At 37.7% G+C, this 16981-nt stretch overlaps 2 protein-coding genes across 9 annotated transcripts in view; both read left to right on the top strand.

Moving 5' to 3' along the window:
• The first annotated feature begins 827 nt into the window (after positions 1-827).
• Positions 828-2284, top strand: LOC108653582 (uncharacterized). 2 transcript variants are annotated; one of them, XR_016197104.1, is made up of 3 exons: positions 828-1539; positions 1618-2062; positions 2119-2284. XR_016197104.1 is itself a non-coding variant. In XM_018104204.3 (2 exons), exon 1 carries the CDS (start codon positions 932-934, stop codon positions 1496-1498), a length of 567 nt encoding a protein of 188 aa, XP_017959693.1. In that variant the 5' UTR covers positions 828-931; the 3' UTR covers positions 1499-1539; positions 1618-2284. The 2 variants fall into 2 exon arrangements, 1 of the variants encoding a protein (XP_017959693.1); XM_018104204.3 differs by having other exon boundaries at positions 1618-2284.
• Positions 2285-2551: 267 nt separating this feature from the next.
• Prosap (SH3 and multiple ankyrin repeat domains prosap) overlaps positions 2552-16981 on the top strand; it is a 77454-nt gene continuing 63024 nt past the window's right edge. For all 7 annotated transcript variants that reach the window (XM_089261417.1, XM_089261414.1, XM_089261416.1 and 4 more), the window contains exon 1: positions 2552-3655. The gene's annotated coding sequence lies outside the window, so the exon portion shown is untranslated. The remainder of the gene's footprint in view (positions 3656-16981) is intronic.

Raw genomic sequence — 16981 nt, 5'->3', positions numbered from 1 at the left:
TTAAATATATTGTAAGAAGACAGTAATATTGAATAGAAAATATTATGTACATTAAAGAGCTCACCCTTCTACCCCACACAATAACAAAAGACGCCCGAAGAAATGGAATAGTTTAGCCGTTACAGAAAAGCGGCTAATGGCCGGCAACAAATGTTTTTAATGCTTTCTTTTTGTCACCCAATAACAGGAGGCGAATGCAATCGAAGGCGGCCGCCGCACCCGAGCAACAGCTGTTGCGGAACACAGCCTTAAAGGTAAAGGCAAGAAGTGCCCAAGTGACCCAGAACTTGTGGGTGTTGGATGGGACTGGGACTGTGACCACTTCGATGTTATTTGCGCTCGATGAAAAAGTGGCCAATCAAAGAGCAGCGAAGGCAGCCAGCACAGTTATTTATTTTGACAGACTGTTAACAATGTAATAGATGCTTCGCGTATTTATCAATAACAGCATATAAGAGTTAAAAACAGTGACAACATTGTAATAACACAAATAATAACAGCTACTCAGTTAAAATAAGTAAACGGCGTAGCATTCAACAGCTTAAGAGATTCTGTCTTAGCATAAGCAGAGAAAAATTAACAGTGAAGAGTTTATCTGCGCAAATTACATGCACACATTCCTAACAGACTGTAAAACACCAATTCAAAAATAAGTTCGGTATTTTTCAGTATTTTATAATTTAGTTTTTTGATATATGACAATTTAAAAATATATATAAAAACAAAATTAATGTAGATTCAAATTAATAGTTTTTTTAAATTTAACTTTAATTTATATTTGAGAAATTTTGTGGTATAAATAACAGGTGTGTGAATGCAGTGTGAGCGATTTATCGGTTGGCCACCACCAGTTATCGGATGACTATCTATCGCCTGCGCATCATAATAAAAGTTAAATTTACCTAAATTTACGCATTTCAATTGCAATTGAATGATGGAAGTTATGAAAAACAAGAAGTTTTCCATTGTATTTCGCTGCACTGTGCCCAAATGCTCGTATTCGAGTAAACGGCTCTACAATCTGCAGCGCCACGAAAAGACCCACAGCAAGGAGCACTGGCGCTCCAAAAGATTTCCTTGCCCCTGTTGTGCATACGCGGCAGCCACGCGTGCCCATCTAAAGCGCCATATGAGCAAAAAGCATCCGACGGAGGATATAAACAAACACACTATTAAAGTTCTCGCCTACGAGGACTTCGAAAAGCCAGATGAAGAGTTAAACCCGGATCAAGAGTCAATGGAAGAGTCAATGGAGCAAAAACGACCAACGGATCAGCCGAAACTAACGAAGGACAAGCTTGTGGAAAGTAATCAGCAGCAGGAGAAGGAGCAATTGATTGTGGGACCAGTAACAGTGCTGCAATTGGTGACGCCATTGAGTCCGCAAGCGAAGCCCAGACCAGGCGAAATGTATTGCAATGTCTCGCTGGAGGGCGAAGCCTTCCGCCTGATTCCTGTGGAACTCTTGCCCGCAGAGGTGGTTAAACAGAACCTGTAACATCACTGCACATAGCGCAAGCCACCGAGCGATCTTCACATGTGAGACATCATGGAAAGATATACAAATAGTAAAAGCCCTTATCTTTCAATACATTTCTAATCTGGTATTAATTTTAGATCTATATTCTGGCAACCGGAATTGGAGGCATTCATAATGAGGTGCAGCTGCATTTAGTTGGAAAAAGCAAACACAACACAGGGCAAAGATATATTCGGTCTACAAATGAATCACAACAGCGGAGCAAGTAATATTTAATCGAATGAAATTAATATTAAAACGAACGAATGATTCAATTCTTGATTGAGAAATAACTGAGCAGAGACACGTGGAATGAGCAGGTGAATATAAAAAATACAGAGAATGGAAAATAAGAATCTGTGCAATAGATAGATCCCGCTCTGCGTTGACCATTTCTTCAATCAAAGAACATCTCATGTAGACATAAATCGGAGCAGAGGCCATGTATTTTACTAATCTGTGTGGGATAGAGAGTACACATCTTCCAACGATCGAAAACAGTGGACAAAAATGTTGTCAGCAATAGAAAATATGTCAATAATAGTAAATAAGTATATATAATTTATAAGCAAGAATGAACTAAATGAAATCAATTTTAGAGCCCATTTGAAAAGTGGAAATACTTCAAGTTTTGGAAGCGGTAACTAACTTTTATATGGACTGTTGACGAATAACTCAAAAGTAAAATTCATACTTTTTTGTTACCAAATGGAGAAAACTTAATTTATTTGTAAATGAATTGAAATACAATTTATCTTAGATATATTTATTGGGTACTGAGTGAATGTGCCTTTGTATATAGACTACTAGTAAGGTTCACAATAAACTATATTTAATACATTTTTAAATTCGTGTATTTAATAAATTATTGAGAAATTAAAAGAGAATCAGTGGGCTAGCAGAAATGTTATCTAACGTGCGCTCTGCCACTGTTAAGTACGTCGAGAGTTTCGACTCGCGAGTATGAGAGAAATTTGCTGTTAACGCGGCACAGGCATTTTGAGTTTAGCAGCGGTACTTTACATCACAGGTATAAGAGCAGCGATTAGTCTGCATACGACTTCGACTTAGAACGGTTGGTGTTAGCGCGTCGTGGCGATGTGAGCGGCTAAATATCGAGTGCGAGTGAAACAGCAATAGAAAAAGAGGTGATTTCGTGTAGGTGTGCAAAGGAGAAGCAAATCGAAAACGGAATAACGGTGCATACGCATGGGAATCAAAGAGAAAAACCGCCGAGTGCAACTGTAGCGGGTTTATTTGCAATGAAAATTAAATTTCAATTTAGTTTTATCAATCTCTGAATTGTTGTCAACTGCATGCTGCAGCGCAACAGCACCATCAGGCAAAGCCAACAAATACAAAGTGAAGTGCAAAAACAAAACCGGTTCGCCTCTGCAGCAGCATCAGCAGTAGTACAACAACAACAAAATCAAAAACTCAAACGCAAAAGCAAAGTAAAGGAGGCAAAACCAAATGCAGCGAAAGAATTTTTGTTGCTTTCTGTGTATTTGTTTGTGTTAGTGAGTGTGCGTGTGTGTCCGTTTCTGTGTGGCTGTATTTGTGCAAAGAAAAGGCAGCAGGAAAAGGCAGTTGGAATTTGTTGTTGCCGCTACCGCAGCCGCTGCCGGCTTCGCTGCTGTTACTTTGATTTTTTTGGGCCCAGGTGAAGAATTTGTATAGCCAATACAAACCTGTTCAATAACAGCAACAACTAAAACAACGCATGCAACAAAAACTACAACAGCAAAACAAAACAGCGAAAAAAGTGGCACAAGTGAAAATTCCTGTGTTGCGACTGTATGTGTTTGTGTGTGTGTTATTTTTTTGACAGTCTTGGCCAAAAGTGAAAATCAATTTGCTGAGTGTGCGCGGGCTACAAACACAGAGAAGGAGAGAGAGAGAGAGAGAGAGAGCGAGTGAGAGAGCGCACAAAGTTTCGTCCTTTTAGGCCAAAAATACCAAAAACCTACTATGCGAGAACGAGAACGAAAACTTGACGAAAAATCTACCGAATGCCGATAAAAACAATAACAACAACGACGAAAGAAGAGCAACACAAAGCAAAAAGTAAACAAGCTGTGCAATACAACAACAACTACAACAACATCAGCTGCACAGACAACAACTAAGTAAAAGGTCAGTATTCCAGCTACGCCTATGTTAAATGCATAAATCGTATAAGACTTTCAAAAAATAAAAACAATGTAACATGCATATACATACATACATGTATTACATCTGCACTTGTATGATAGTTTAATATGAATGTTATTGTATGTCTGTTCATTTTCATATTGGTGATCATTCATGTTTAGCCTTATCGCAGCAGCAACAACAATTTTTTATTGCTCTTCAGCTGCGACCTTCGCATGTGATTATAAAATATACAGCAAATTATATTGTTGCGAGAGCAGCCAGTCGAGAAATAGAAACTGTTCCCTATCAGCATTTAAATTGATAGCGGCAAATAAAAGTAACTCATATTAGTGGTACAGTCAGGTCTCTTTGAACAGCTCAGCTGTTTAAAAAAAAGGCATTTAACATAGCAATATTACAAAAATAATAACAAATACTAAAATAAAATATTTAAATTATGCAACAAAAATATGCTTTAAGCAGCAGTTCTTTTTCATAATATTCACTGTACTTTTGGATCTTTGTTATGGCACGAGCTGGCCTCATCTTTCGCATTTCGTTTTATGGTAATACATGCTTCTCCCCCGCTGTTTCGCTTGCATAACTACGATATTGAAAATTTTGCGTGTTTGCTCGTAGTATTTGGATTTTAATACGAGTTGTTATTATTTTGAGCTTTTCATCAGATAGGCATTAACTACAATTTTTTAGCATGTGCCCGGGTCACGTAACGCTCGTTGCAGCCTCGCCCGGGAATTTTAATTACTGTCTTTTCATATGACACGTACTGCTCGAAGCGCAGATCATCTTTGATCAGATCAGATCGAATCAGTGAATACAGTATGCATTATTGACCCGTGTACAGTTATGTAAGTTAAACTATTCTCTGGTAAGATTTCTCGAGCTATAGTTAAATAAACTAACAAATGAGTTTTAGCTAAATAGATTTCTCCTCGTTTTCCTCATCCTAGAATTGGAGAATACTTGAAATATTTTGGACATTGCAATCTAAACTAAATCTGAAATTCGCGTCCAAATGCTCCAAAAGCTCTTGTCAGCCACTTTTGAGTCACTCGAATATTTTGTCGGCCCACAAATTGACATTGTTTTTAGATTTATTTTGTTTCTCGTTTTGTTTTGGCCAACTATAATTTCGGATCATTTCTCCAAATTTGCATAAATTGATTATTTAAATTGCAGCTACAATAACAAACAAGAAAGAAAGCTCTAGTCGAGACTGCTCGACTACGAGATTCCCTGAACCCTACAAGCAACTGATATTTCAATAATAATTAGCAAACACACACGCACACACACACACATACACATACAAACGAACACACGCACACACACACACACTCACATATACAGGCGATTGCGCTTGGGTTGCGCTGCAGTGGTGGCAATATTATGAGAACTTATTTGTTGAATAATTTAATTTCTAGACGTACGATCGTAATGAAACTTTCAGAACGTAATCATAATGTTAAAATGTATGTGTATACCGAAGCACAAGTCTCTAGTATTTGATATACGACTTTTAAAAAGATGAGGGTGAGGGGGTGGATTTAGGGGTGGGGGGTAAATTTTAACAAAAACCGAAATTGTATAAAATTCATCTTAATATACATTTTAAATTTGGAGACTCTAGCTTGAAAGATGTAGGAGATATAATTTTTTAAGTAATCTTTGATAAGGTTTTTTATCGATAAAAAAATATCGGAATGAGTTATCGTTTTTTAGTGATAAACTCGATCTGCGCGTGATATGTACGGACATTTTAAAAAAAAGTTGAAGTCTCTAGCTCTTATATCTTCTGAGATCGACGCGTTCATATATACGGACGGACGGACGGACGGACGGACGGACGGACGGACGGACGGACGGACGGACGGACGGACAGACAGACGGACAGGGCCAAATCGACTCAGCTTGTCGCCCTGATCAAGAATATATATACTTTGTGGGGTCTGCCACGCCTCCTTCTGCCTGTTACATACTTTTAACAAAACCATTATACCCTGATTTCCCATTTTCAATGGGTTCAGGGTATAAAAACACAACCAAAAAGGAAGCAAAAATTTGACTTTTATGGTCAACACATTTTGATTTATTTAATGAGCGAAAATTGTCGGCCGTAGGCGGCTGCAGATCTACGATTCGATCTGCGATTTGTTTAGGTGTTCAGTTTCTCTTCTTCTTCTTTTTCTTCTTCTATATATTTAGCTTTTAGGCAATTCGCGGCGCTGTTTTTGCTTTGGGGTCAATTAGGGTAGACGTCCCAAAGCTGTTGAAATAGCTTGATTTCATTTGGGATTTGAAGCATCGTGTCGGTTTAACGGCTACCATATATAGAATGATTAGCAAATAGCCTAAGCTTCTAATATTTCCATAATTTCAATAAATGAAAAAAAAAAAAAAAAAATATATATATATATAATATAATAATAATAGAGTATATAATAATAGAGTATTATACTCATAAAAACAAACTAAATAGTATATAGAGTAAAGTATTTAAAAATATGAGTAATATATACTAAGAAAATATAAAAAAATTGTGTACTTTGTATATTATAAAATAATACAAAATTAAATAGATTTTTCTTAAAGCTTAAATTATAAATTCAATCAGAAAAAAAATAATAGTATATTTAATAAAAAAAGTAAAATAAAATAAGAACAAATATTTGATGATGCAATTAAAATCACAGTAATAGATGAATAAGAATAAATTATAATAAATACATTTTTGAATACACACATTAAAATTGACTACTTGATTGATTGATTAGTTAATAAAGTGATTGAAAATCTACATTAGCTTAAGTTATGCAAGCTAGGACGTTCCTTTTAATCCGTTTCCTTATTCTAACACAGTCTAAGAATTTTCCTTTTCTGATTTCGTTCGCCAACTTCAATTAGTGTTAATGCTTGACCTGAGAGTAGCCAAGATCAAGATTTATATATTCATTTATTTTTTTCTCATCCTTTTCTGCTTTTCATTTCTTATCCTTGCCATTTTGATGAATAATTTTCTTTTCGCTCAACTTATTCAAGCTTAAGCACAATTTTTTACGACTGAACTTATTTTTCTTTTGCCATTTTCTTGTGCGGCTTTTCTTTTCTGGTTTTCTGCATTTTTATATTTTCAATGGCTAATCATACTTGGGCTTCTTTATTTTCTTCGTTTTATTTATTTTTTTTCAAGCAAGCTGCATTCATCAGCCAAACAAAAGTTTTGCAGCCAAAAGTTTTGTTGGGTCGCAGCTTCCACTTTCTCACTGAACGAAAAAAAGGGAAGAGAACGCACATTAAGGCACACCCAAACACACATACACACATACACACAGACACACTCACGCACAAGGAAAGGAAAATCGATTTAAACAGATGATTTGACAGCAGGCGCCTTCAGTTATGTATCTATATATTTTGCTAGCTGAGGCCCGCTTCACAGACAGTTTAGATGTCTGCACAGGGACAACAGCTACCGAGAACGTCCCTCAGTTGTCCTTCCGCCTGCTTTGCTCTGCCTTCTCCTGCTCATGCTCCGTTTTTGTTTTTTTCTTGCCAAATTTTTGCTCAACTTTCAGCCAACAGCTGTAGCTGTAGCAGCAGCAGCAGCAGCTTGGCCCGGGCCAACTGTCGCAGCTGGGGTGTTGCTAGTGGTCGTGGGCGTGGGCGTGGACCTTTCGGCTGGTGTATTGTCATTAACAGGAGCCTTGGAGCCAGCATTGCGTTGCCTGATGCGCATTTAATGAGCAGATGATTAGCATTTTTATGTGCGCTTCTGGAAGAATCCTTTATATAGCGTTGCATCTGGGAAGTCTGTGAAGTCTGTGAAGTTAATTGAACTGTCAGATGCTGAGCATTTAGTTTATTGGCCGTATATTTGTTAATAGTTCTCGGTCGGACAGTGGCTGTTGCCAGTCGGCGCACGGCGATAGCTGCGATAACCAAATGCGCCACGTGCCACATCAACGATTTATTTCGCTGTGGCTTAGCCGATGGGGGCGCTGGCCTTGCCTTGCTCTACCTGGCTTACCAAATGGATGATGCCCCTGCCGAAGGACAAGCTGATTTATGAACTGGGACTGGAAGTGGAGCAATGAGTGCTAAAGAAATGATAAAGGCAGCAAGGCGTTCGAGGATATTTAGTGAAGAAGGGTGCTCTTAGTAGACGTAGAATTTTATATAATATGAGATGTATATACATATGTATTTAGTTATTGGCTCGGTGCTCAGTGAAAGAATGCAACGAAAACAGATGTGGATAGCATAGCGTTTCAGATATTCGGAAGGAATGCTATAAAGATAAGCTGTTACAGCATTGTGGCTGTGCAGGGTAGAGGGAGTTATATAAAGTAAAAATAATAATTTTCGACAGACAGATTACAATGACTAACAAAATATATTTTTTAGATTCATACTAACTTAAGTGTAGAAATGCTTAATTATGAGCTTTTAGCGCCCATGACCACATGGTAGAGGATATCTGCTAGTCGAGCCTGCGGCTTGGCTACTTTACATCGGTTTTTCATGCTAACAAAGTTGGGATACGCTTTGAGCTGGATTTGCTATTGTGTGGGCTCTAAAAGGTAATTATTGTGTACACAGTATATATATATATAGAACATCCCAAAAAGTTGGGAAATCCTTGAACTAATTTCTACTTCCCAAATGTGTATGTATGTGTATGCACACGCACACACACAAAGAAATACCTAGAAAATACATAGTCAGGAAAGGCCTGCAACAATATAAATGAAAATGAACGGAAATGTGAAAAGCCATCAGGTTCCATTATCTCGCTCTCTCTCTCTCTCTCTCTCTCTCTCTCTCTCTCTCTCTCTGTCGCTCGCAGTGTGTGTAAATCAGTGTAAAGCAAAGTTCGAACTATTAAGTCCACAATGCCGAGCCCCACAACCGCACACAGATATCCACCACGCCCCTGGCGCCCTTGCCCACAGCCAGATACCACATGCATCCTGCCCGGCGCAGCAAATGAAATTAAGTCGTCCTCTGGCCCGTTCCCCGCCCACTTGTTGGGAAATGCCCTGCATAATGCAATTAAAAAACATTTTCTTTGTTTTGGTTTTCCTTTTGCTTCCTCTTTTTTTTTATTATTTTGTTTTATTGCTGTGCGCAAAAAGAAAAATCAATAAGGGAAACAACGAACAACAACTAAGAACCAGCAGTGCCCAGGCACAGATATGTCACGACTTTGGTATACCCTGTCTCAGTTGAAATAATAGATTAGGCTATGATGACAGCGCTGAGATAACTGTATACATAAATTCACGAATATTATTCAGCTATTTCCACCATATTCTGCATTATAAGTGTACCCAAGGCAACTGCAACTACGTGCTTTTGAAATCAATCTGGCACAAGGATAATAATATGCGAAGCAGGCGCAGCTTTTAAGTGCGTAGTTCGCTGAAAGTGTGCGTGTGTCGGTGTGGGCGTGGCAAGCTCTTACCGCATAAATGATGCACAGAATGGAGCTTTTGCATTATGAATGAGAGCAAGAGATGAAAAGAAAGAAATCTCAGCAACAGCAGCTCGCATTCGCGTTGTGGGAAAAAAGCAGAAACAAGAAATGACCTTCGGCTGATGCTTCGAACCCAGTTCCAGATCCATAATATATATTCTCTTTATATATGTACATATGTATGCCAGCAATTGTTGTAATTTAACCAATTGCAGGCAAGTTAGTTGAAAGCTTTTCATGCGCCCATATCTAATATTAAAGTCAACAAGATTAACGGCCATTACAATTACAGCCATTAAACGAATGTCGTAATTAATGTTGTCTTTTGTTGTGGCCCGCTTGTGCTGGCCATTAACTGTGCCTTATACCCTGTGCCATTTTGGAAATGGGTGAAATAGGTTTCGTTAATTTGTGTTAAAATAAATAATGGTTTTTTAATGAGATTGTGATTTAATTAATTATATTATTTGTCTATATATAAAATGGTTTCTCTTGTTTACTAATATGATTTGTATCTCTATCTGTGATCTAGTTAATCATTAAAATAATTTGTAAATTTTGAATTCTCAGCATCGCCCTTCTCATCGGTTCTCATGACTTTAATTTAAAATTTAATTGTATTGCCTCACTTCCTCTCTCTCTCTATATATATATATATGTATATCCCTCTCTCTCTATATATATATATCTCTCTCTCTAGCTCTCTCTCTCTCTCTCTCTCTCTCTCTCTCTCTCTCTCCTTTGTCTAACAGCTTGCCTTATTCATTTGCTTTCTGTGGGTATCCCTACTTTGCGTTTCTGACTTTATTTATATATGTATATGAGTATTTTCTATGATATAGCCTTTGTATGCGATTCTCATGATTTTTTCCATGTTCATAGATAAGTAGCAATATGCCCCAGTATATTGGCGCGCGAGGGTAACAGGGTAACTTGACGTGAAGCACTCTCGACCAGAACAATTCGCTTAGATACGGTTCTTTACATAACTGTCTTCAGGCCTCGTGTGACATAGTTTTATGATTGTTTAAATGCAAGTGTGGGCCGGCTATCGGCCCACTATATATAAGTGACTCAACTCGATAAGCTTCCTCTGCCTCGGTCTTATTTTTAATTTTTTAATTCAAGGAAACCCTAATCTCATTCGGGGCTTTAATTTTTTGCATGAAATGATACATATATATATATATACTTATATATTTATATAATATTTATACGAATAATCTATCAACACTTGTACTAAATTGTAGATAAATACGGCTGACTAAAGTGCCCCGAGCGTGGGCGTTGTGGCATAACTCGTGCTGTTGCAAATTTGTTGTTTGTTTTCGTTTGTCGAATAGTTTTTTGCAGAAATGCATATGGAAATATGCGGTTGCCTTTTATGTGTGCTTTTAATATATTTGTTTATTTTGCTTGTTTCGTGTATTGATTTTCCCAGGAATTTTAATAACCGAATACCATTACCGGATGTTATGCCTGGTCCTCGCAGGGAAATTAATGTGTGAATTTAATAAATGTGACCTAAATGCCTGTTGGCCACAGTTATTATAATCGAATCGATTGGTATTGGTGTTATTACAACAAGGACAACAACAACAACATTAGTTAGCAAACATTAAAGTTTATGTAGCTCATTAAAAGACAGGAGAAATGTTCCTCAATGCGGGCAAATCAACATTTTCATTTGCCAAAACTCGAAAAGGGAATTCAAATGGTGCACGACACGCAGTCTTGGCCAGGGCAACGTTGTTCACTACACTCGAAGAAAGCACAGAAAAAGAAAAAGAAGAAGCAAGAAACTATAGACAGAAACAAAAAGTTTTGTAAGTAAAAAAATTTTAAATCATGAAAATACTGAAATGAAATATAAAAGAAATAGTAAAAATGTCAATGCAAGGAAAGAAGAAAGTGTTGCCATACTTTTCTACTTCAAACAAACTTTTTCTCCAAGTGTAAATGAAATAAACTTTGAAGTGGATGAGACGCTGACGCTCACCTGCGGAGTGTGAGAGGCCTCCTATTAGAACCTAAAGCACGCAATGCGTTAAGCAATGTGAATTGGGCGTGGTAGCGCCTTTAAGCCAAGTTAGCGCAAAGTTAGCCAACTTAGGCAGGCCAATAAGCTTAGCTACGGCTAAGCAGGGCTTACTACAAAAGTTTAGCGCGCAAGTTAGTCGTGAGTCGAGGGTCAACTTTATATGGCTAGAGGGAGGAAGATTCAATCAAAGTTTTCTGCTAGCCAGCAAAATTTAGTGAATAGGGAAATAATAATAATAATTAATAAATTAATTGGCCTTTTTGAGCGATACAATTCCCAAAGAGCAGACGCAGGCAGAGAGAAAATCCAACCACAAGCCGCAAAGAAAAGGAAAAATAAGAGAAAAACAAAAACTATTGTAATAATATTTTCAAAGCACTTGCAACGTTTTTTCCCTCTCCTCAAAGCGAGAGGGAAAAACTTTTAATTTCATTTCCGTTTGGCTAAGTGCAACTAAATTACGCTAATTGCTGAGCGCCGTGGAACGCCAAATGCGCCTGAATTAAGCACAGAAGAAAGCCAACTTAAGAAAAATGGCAACGAAATGTGGCTAAATCAAGCACATCAAAAAGAAGGGAAACAGAAAACATAATAAATTATATAAAACTTGCTGATGAATTTTCCCGGCAAAAAGCATTTTGTTTAGAAAGTAAACAGAAAAAAACTACAACCAAATGACACTGAATTAAAATTAAATGTTAAAAAAGCTTTTATGGCCAAAGAAAAAAAAAATAAAGAAAGACGAGCTCAAAGAAATTAAATGAAATTGAAAACAAAATCAATGGCCAAAATGAAAGCGAAGCGTTTGTCGATGCATTGGAATTTGAATATTGTCTCAGGGCGTGGTCACATGGTGAGCTAGGCGAAGTTAGACTATGAGAGAGAAAGAGAAGGAGCGAGTGTGTGCGGGGGACAAGAGGCAGGGTATGCGAGATGAATAGATTTATGAAGGACGCAAGCGAAATTGATGATGGATCAACGGATCAACAAAACCCACTTAAAACAAATGACGCTAGCAAAATGCTGTCCCAGATAAGCAAAAATAAAATTCCAAGAAATAAGCAAACAAACCATGATGAATTTTTGATGGAACCGGCGACGACAACAAGAAAAATAATATAAGAAAACACAAATAAATTGGCTTATATATTTACTGTAAGCCTGCGTGACAAAATAGAGAAAAAAGAATTGGCACAGAGAGCGATCAAGAAATTGAGTAAGGTAACCATGACCACAACACCCCTCAACAAAAGACCATCAATAAATATGTAGGAAAAGAATGTCGTCTGAAACACTGCAAAAAATGGCTGACTTGGTTTAAGCTGATAGAATTTTAGAAAGAAAACAATTTCATTTCTCTTGCTGACTGTATTCTTATTTCTGTTATTCAATTTGAAAAGAATTTTTCACAGTGTAATACCATGTTATAAAGTTAAAAATCATTTAAGAAAATGAAGAGGGGGAACACCGAGAGCAGCGAGACGAAGGCTGTGCTGCTTTTGCGACAAACTGAGCGACAGTCAATCAATCAATCAAACGGTGTAACAATCAGGAGCCACAAGCTCCGCAAACGAGGCGGCCGATGGAATGGGACGAGATAATGGGCCAGACCAGCCGAGGGAATGAAGTTTAATAAGTGCTAGGGAGCTTCCGCATTGGCAACAATTCTCAAGATTGACGATAGGAGATGAAAGAAAGAAAATAACAACAGCAAGAAAATCAAGCAACAAGCAACAAGCAGCAAGCAGCAAGCAGCATAGCAACGCAGCATAAAAATAGAAAACCCGTTTAGCATCACGATGGAAAAAGAAGTTAATAGAATATTAACGGGCTCCGGCGGAAGGAATAGCTCTTGCTTAGTTCTACGGGCGCGACAAAGGGCGTGACAGAGTCTGGGGCGTGGCTTAGTTATAAAATGCAAACAGTTGAGCAACAGTTGGCCCAACTAACTGTAATCAATCAGTGCGAGTGGAGCGGGCGCTGCGGCGGAGGCAGAGATAGGCACAGGGGCATGGCCAGGAGTTTAATTAAAAGGCAAACTTCTGAGCCGCCGGAGCAAAAATATTTTCACAAAATTAAATAGCAAATTGCGTAATTCGCAGCTGCATGATAATGATATACATCGGGAGAGGGGCAGTGGGGGCTGCTCTGCATCACCCACCCCAAGCCGCTCCGTCCCATGCAGTGCTTGTCAAACTTTACAAACAAGTCTATGCCTTCGGCTGGCAATTATTTTGCAGCTCATTTAACAAAATTTTGTTCATCGAGATCAAATTGGATTCGGAATTTCGAGTCTGAGTTTGGATTTTGGCTTTTGCTTTCAGCATTTTGTGGCAAATTATGAAAACCACATTTATTATTGTTTTTGCTGTTGCCGTTGTTGTTGTTGTTGTTGTTGCAGTTGTTGTTGTCATTATTATTGTTGGGGCTTACATTGTAATCAAATTCCATATAGCATTAGGCAAGTCACAAAATATGTTGCGAGCACAAGTGTGCTCTATACACTGAACGAAATTTTGACGGGTCTTTGATAGCGAATCGAAATGGAAAAGAGAATTATTGAAGTTATGTATATCAAACACGAGCCTAGTTGAATTTGAAATGAAGCGAATAAATTCCATATAAAATGATTCAATAAAGACAAATTAAACAATAAAAAGTTCTACTGAGAAACAGTTGATAAAAGAAGATTAGAGCGCATTAAAACTTTTCTATTCAAGTAAAATAGAAGGCGGATCGAGCATAAAACAGTTTCCCAATGTTCAATTGAATTGGAAAAGTTGTTAAAATTTAAGTTACATGGAATTATTCTTACAGTTTCTCTTCTGTTTTTCTCGTGTACAACGAAAAATCGCTACTGGGCCATTGGGCATGGTTACCAGTTCCCCACAGGCGCCGAAGACGCTGAGAGACTGGGAATGGAGCAGGCTGAAACAGAACCACGGGGCATATTTGTGCACATAGACACTCGCAGAGACAAACACACACACACACACACACACACACACTCGCATTAAAATGCAAATCACGCGGCTGACTGCTTATGGGCCCTGGCAATTTGAGCCCGGGCACAGCCACAGCCACAGCCACAGCCAACAGGCCACATACATAAGTAATCAGATACAGATGCACACACGCAGTTACAAATACAGGAAAAATACACATTTAGGCATTTACGCGCACATAATTATGTGTGTTGTTACGTGTCTGTGTGTGCTCGTCTGTGTGCTTGTGTGAGTGCGATGGTATTTTGCTTTCGGCCTGCTAACAAGGCTGCTTGTTTAGGCCTTTGGCTTTCATCAAGTTGTCTGATTATGCACTACGTGAAAGGCCTTCAAGGAGCACTTGTATCTATATCTTTTTATCTATCAAAACATCCGCTTGGATTAGCATTTAGATACCTTTCAGATTGAAATAAACGAATAAAACAATAAAACAATTGTGTAAAGAAGAACTTTGTTAAAGAACAAGTTCACAAATGCAAATCTATATGGCTGTTTAAATAAATAAATATATATGAATGCAGACATGTATATGTATATATATGTGTGTGTGTGTGTGTGTGTGTTATTTACCAATTCCTACAATCGCACACTCAAGCGACAAGTGCGTCAAAATCTTCAAACAAAAGCGCAAATGAATGAAACAGTGGATTCCAAAGAGAAGCTGACGCTGGCCTTGTCTCATTATCATCATACTCATCATTACCATTACCATCATCATCATCATCATCATCATCATCATCATCTTTGGTGTTCGCTCCGTTGTTGAAACAGGCCTCAAATATTTGCCTTAGCGGCGTGGCATACAATAAAAGGTACTCAGCAGAGAAACCTTTTGCTTGAATTTCGGTAGAGATAGATATGAGGGCAGTTCTTTGGGTAATGAAAAACGAATCATTTGGAATCACAATCACAAATTTCTAATGGCGAGAGATTCAATTTACATCTGGTCTTTTTATGGGCTAATTTTTTGAGAAATCGAAATCAAATTACTTAATGCTGATTATTGACTTGTTTACAGTATTAAGTTGTTTACAGTATTAAGTTATTATAGATTCTAACGAATGTTTGAAAACATGGAGAACATTTTTTGTGGGAAAGTATGGATATGTGAACTTTGTTAAACTATAATTGGATATTTTGTATTCCCTTGTTCGCGGAATGAAACTTTACTTTGCTCACTTAAAGGTAAATCATATTAACAAGTTGGAAACCTGCTGACAGCTGCCATTATTATTAATGTAAACGAATCAACCATTCAATAATGAAACTTTCCATCCACGTTGACAATGATTATCCATGCCAGCATTCTAGGCACGAATACGGACTAAGCTGCCCTCGCACGTGTACTGCGCCTATATACAACATGTGTATGTACATATTTGTGCATATACATATATATGTATATATATATGTTTGTATATATGTATTTACTTTTTTTGTGTTGCCTCGCTTTGAGGCACTCAGCGTTTTAAAATGGCTGCCGTTTGATGCATGCCCCTTGAATGAAATCGAAATACATACGAGTCTAGGCGACAACCATACATGCACACAGACATACATAGATATATATTTGTTTATACTGGCATGTGTGTATTATTTTTCTAACAAGGCGCCGGCCGAGCCAGTTGAGCCGAGTTGAGCTTAAATTTCCCAGATTCACAACTGTCGGCAAAACCGTTTTCAACGAAATTATAAGCCAAGCACTAAAGTCCAAACATAAACTAAATACAAACATTACAAAAACAGTGAGAAATGAAAAAGAAAAGCTGTGCACTTTATTTCAGTTGACAAATGCAAAAATAAACCGAAACACGAGCCAAAATCACAAACAAAACAAAAAACCCCGTACAAAATAAATAAATGTAATGCAACTGCACTGAGAGAAGAGAGTGCTTCCATTTTGTAATGTAACAGGGCGAACCTATGAAATACGCTTCAATTTGTCTCTGTGTATTCCCACTATGTCTAGAAACCTCAGCTCAATTTCGATTGTCAAAAAATGCGAGTTGGCTTGGCCTTTTATTGATTTCGCTATTGGTAGCTCGTAGGCGTTGCACAAATTTTCGTACATCCATTTTTGTGCATTCCCCCATAAAACTCTGAGCTGTTGCTGCTGTGGCCAAATGAAAATAAAAATGTCGACAATTAATGTCCAATACGTAATTATTTAATAATTGTGTTTTTTGAGATTTCGTACACATTGATTGACAAACGGTGGCACATTTGATTGATGACATAAGTAAGACCAAAATAAAGTTGAGTGCGGCTTAAAACAGGGTTGCCAACATCAATATGATAATAATACTAAGAATCATGTGATGTGTGATTAGAGCTAAAAATTATGTAAAACAGGTGGAAGCTAGGCTAAATATCGAATCACTGATTGTTCAATTCTATGAGTTAGGAAATAAATGTAAATTGTGTGGTTTGGATTACCTGTCGATACAGCAATTTGGCCAGGGTTGCCGTTCGGTTGATTGATGATCTGTTTGACATTTACTTCATTATATCTATAACAGGTATCTCAAAAGCTTTTAGCAGAGCTGCTATTTAATTAGATTCCCATGTTATACGCCATTTGGCTGATGACATAAGTTACGAACGCAAGATGAAAGCGAAGCCAACTGCATGCGTAGATCTACGGTATTGGCTCCTCATCCTACTCCCAGAGTTGTTTAGCCGTTGTCTAATATATGCTACACCATTCGATTGATGATATAAAACAACTATACATCTGTTTCATGGCACTCAATATGGCTTACCGGACATTCAGCTTTCGGCAG

This window comes from Drosophila navojoa, chromosome 5 (genome assembly GCF_054131105.1).
Source record: "Drosophila navojoa isolate 15081-1374.11 chromosome 5, UAZ_NAV_1.0, whole genome shotgun sequence".
Classification (NCBI taxonomy): Eukaryota; Metazoa; Arthropoda; class Insecta; order Diptera; family Drosophilidae; genus Drosophila; species Drosophila navojoa.
The sequence above is the reverse complement of the archived record's forward strand: the minus strand, read 5'-3'. Positions and strand labels throughout refer to the sequence as shown.

Coding starts and splice junctions, on each gene's coding strand:
- LOC108653582 (XM_018104204.3), top strand. CDS start 932: ATGATGGAAGTTATGAAAAACAAGAAGTTTTCCATTGTATTTCGCTGC.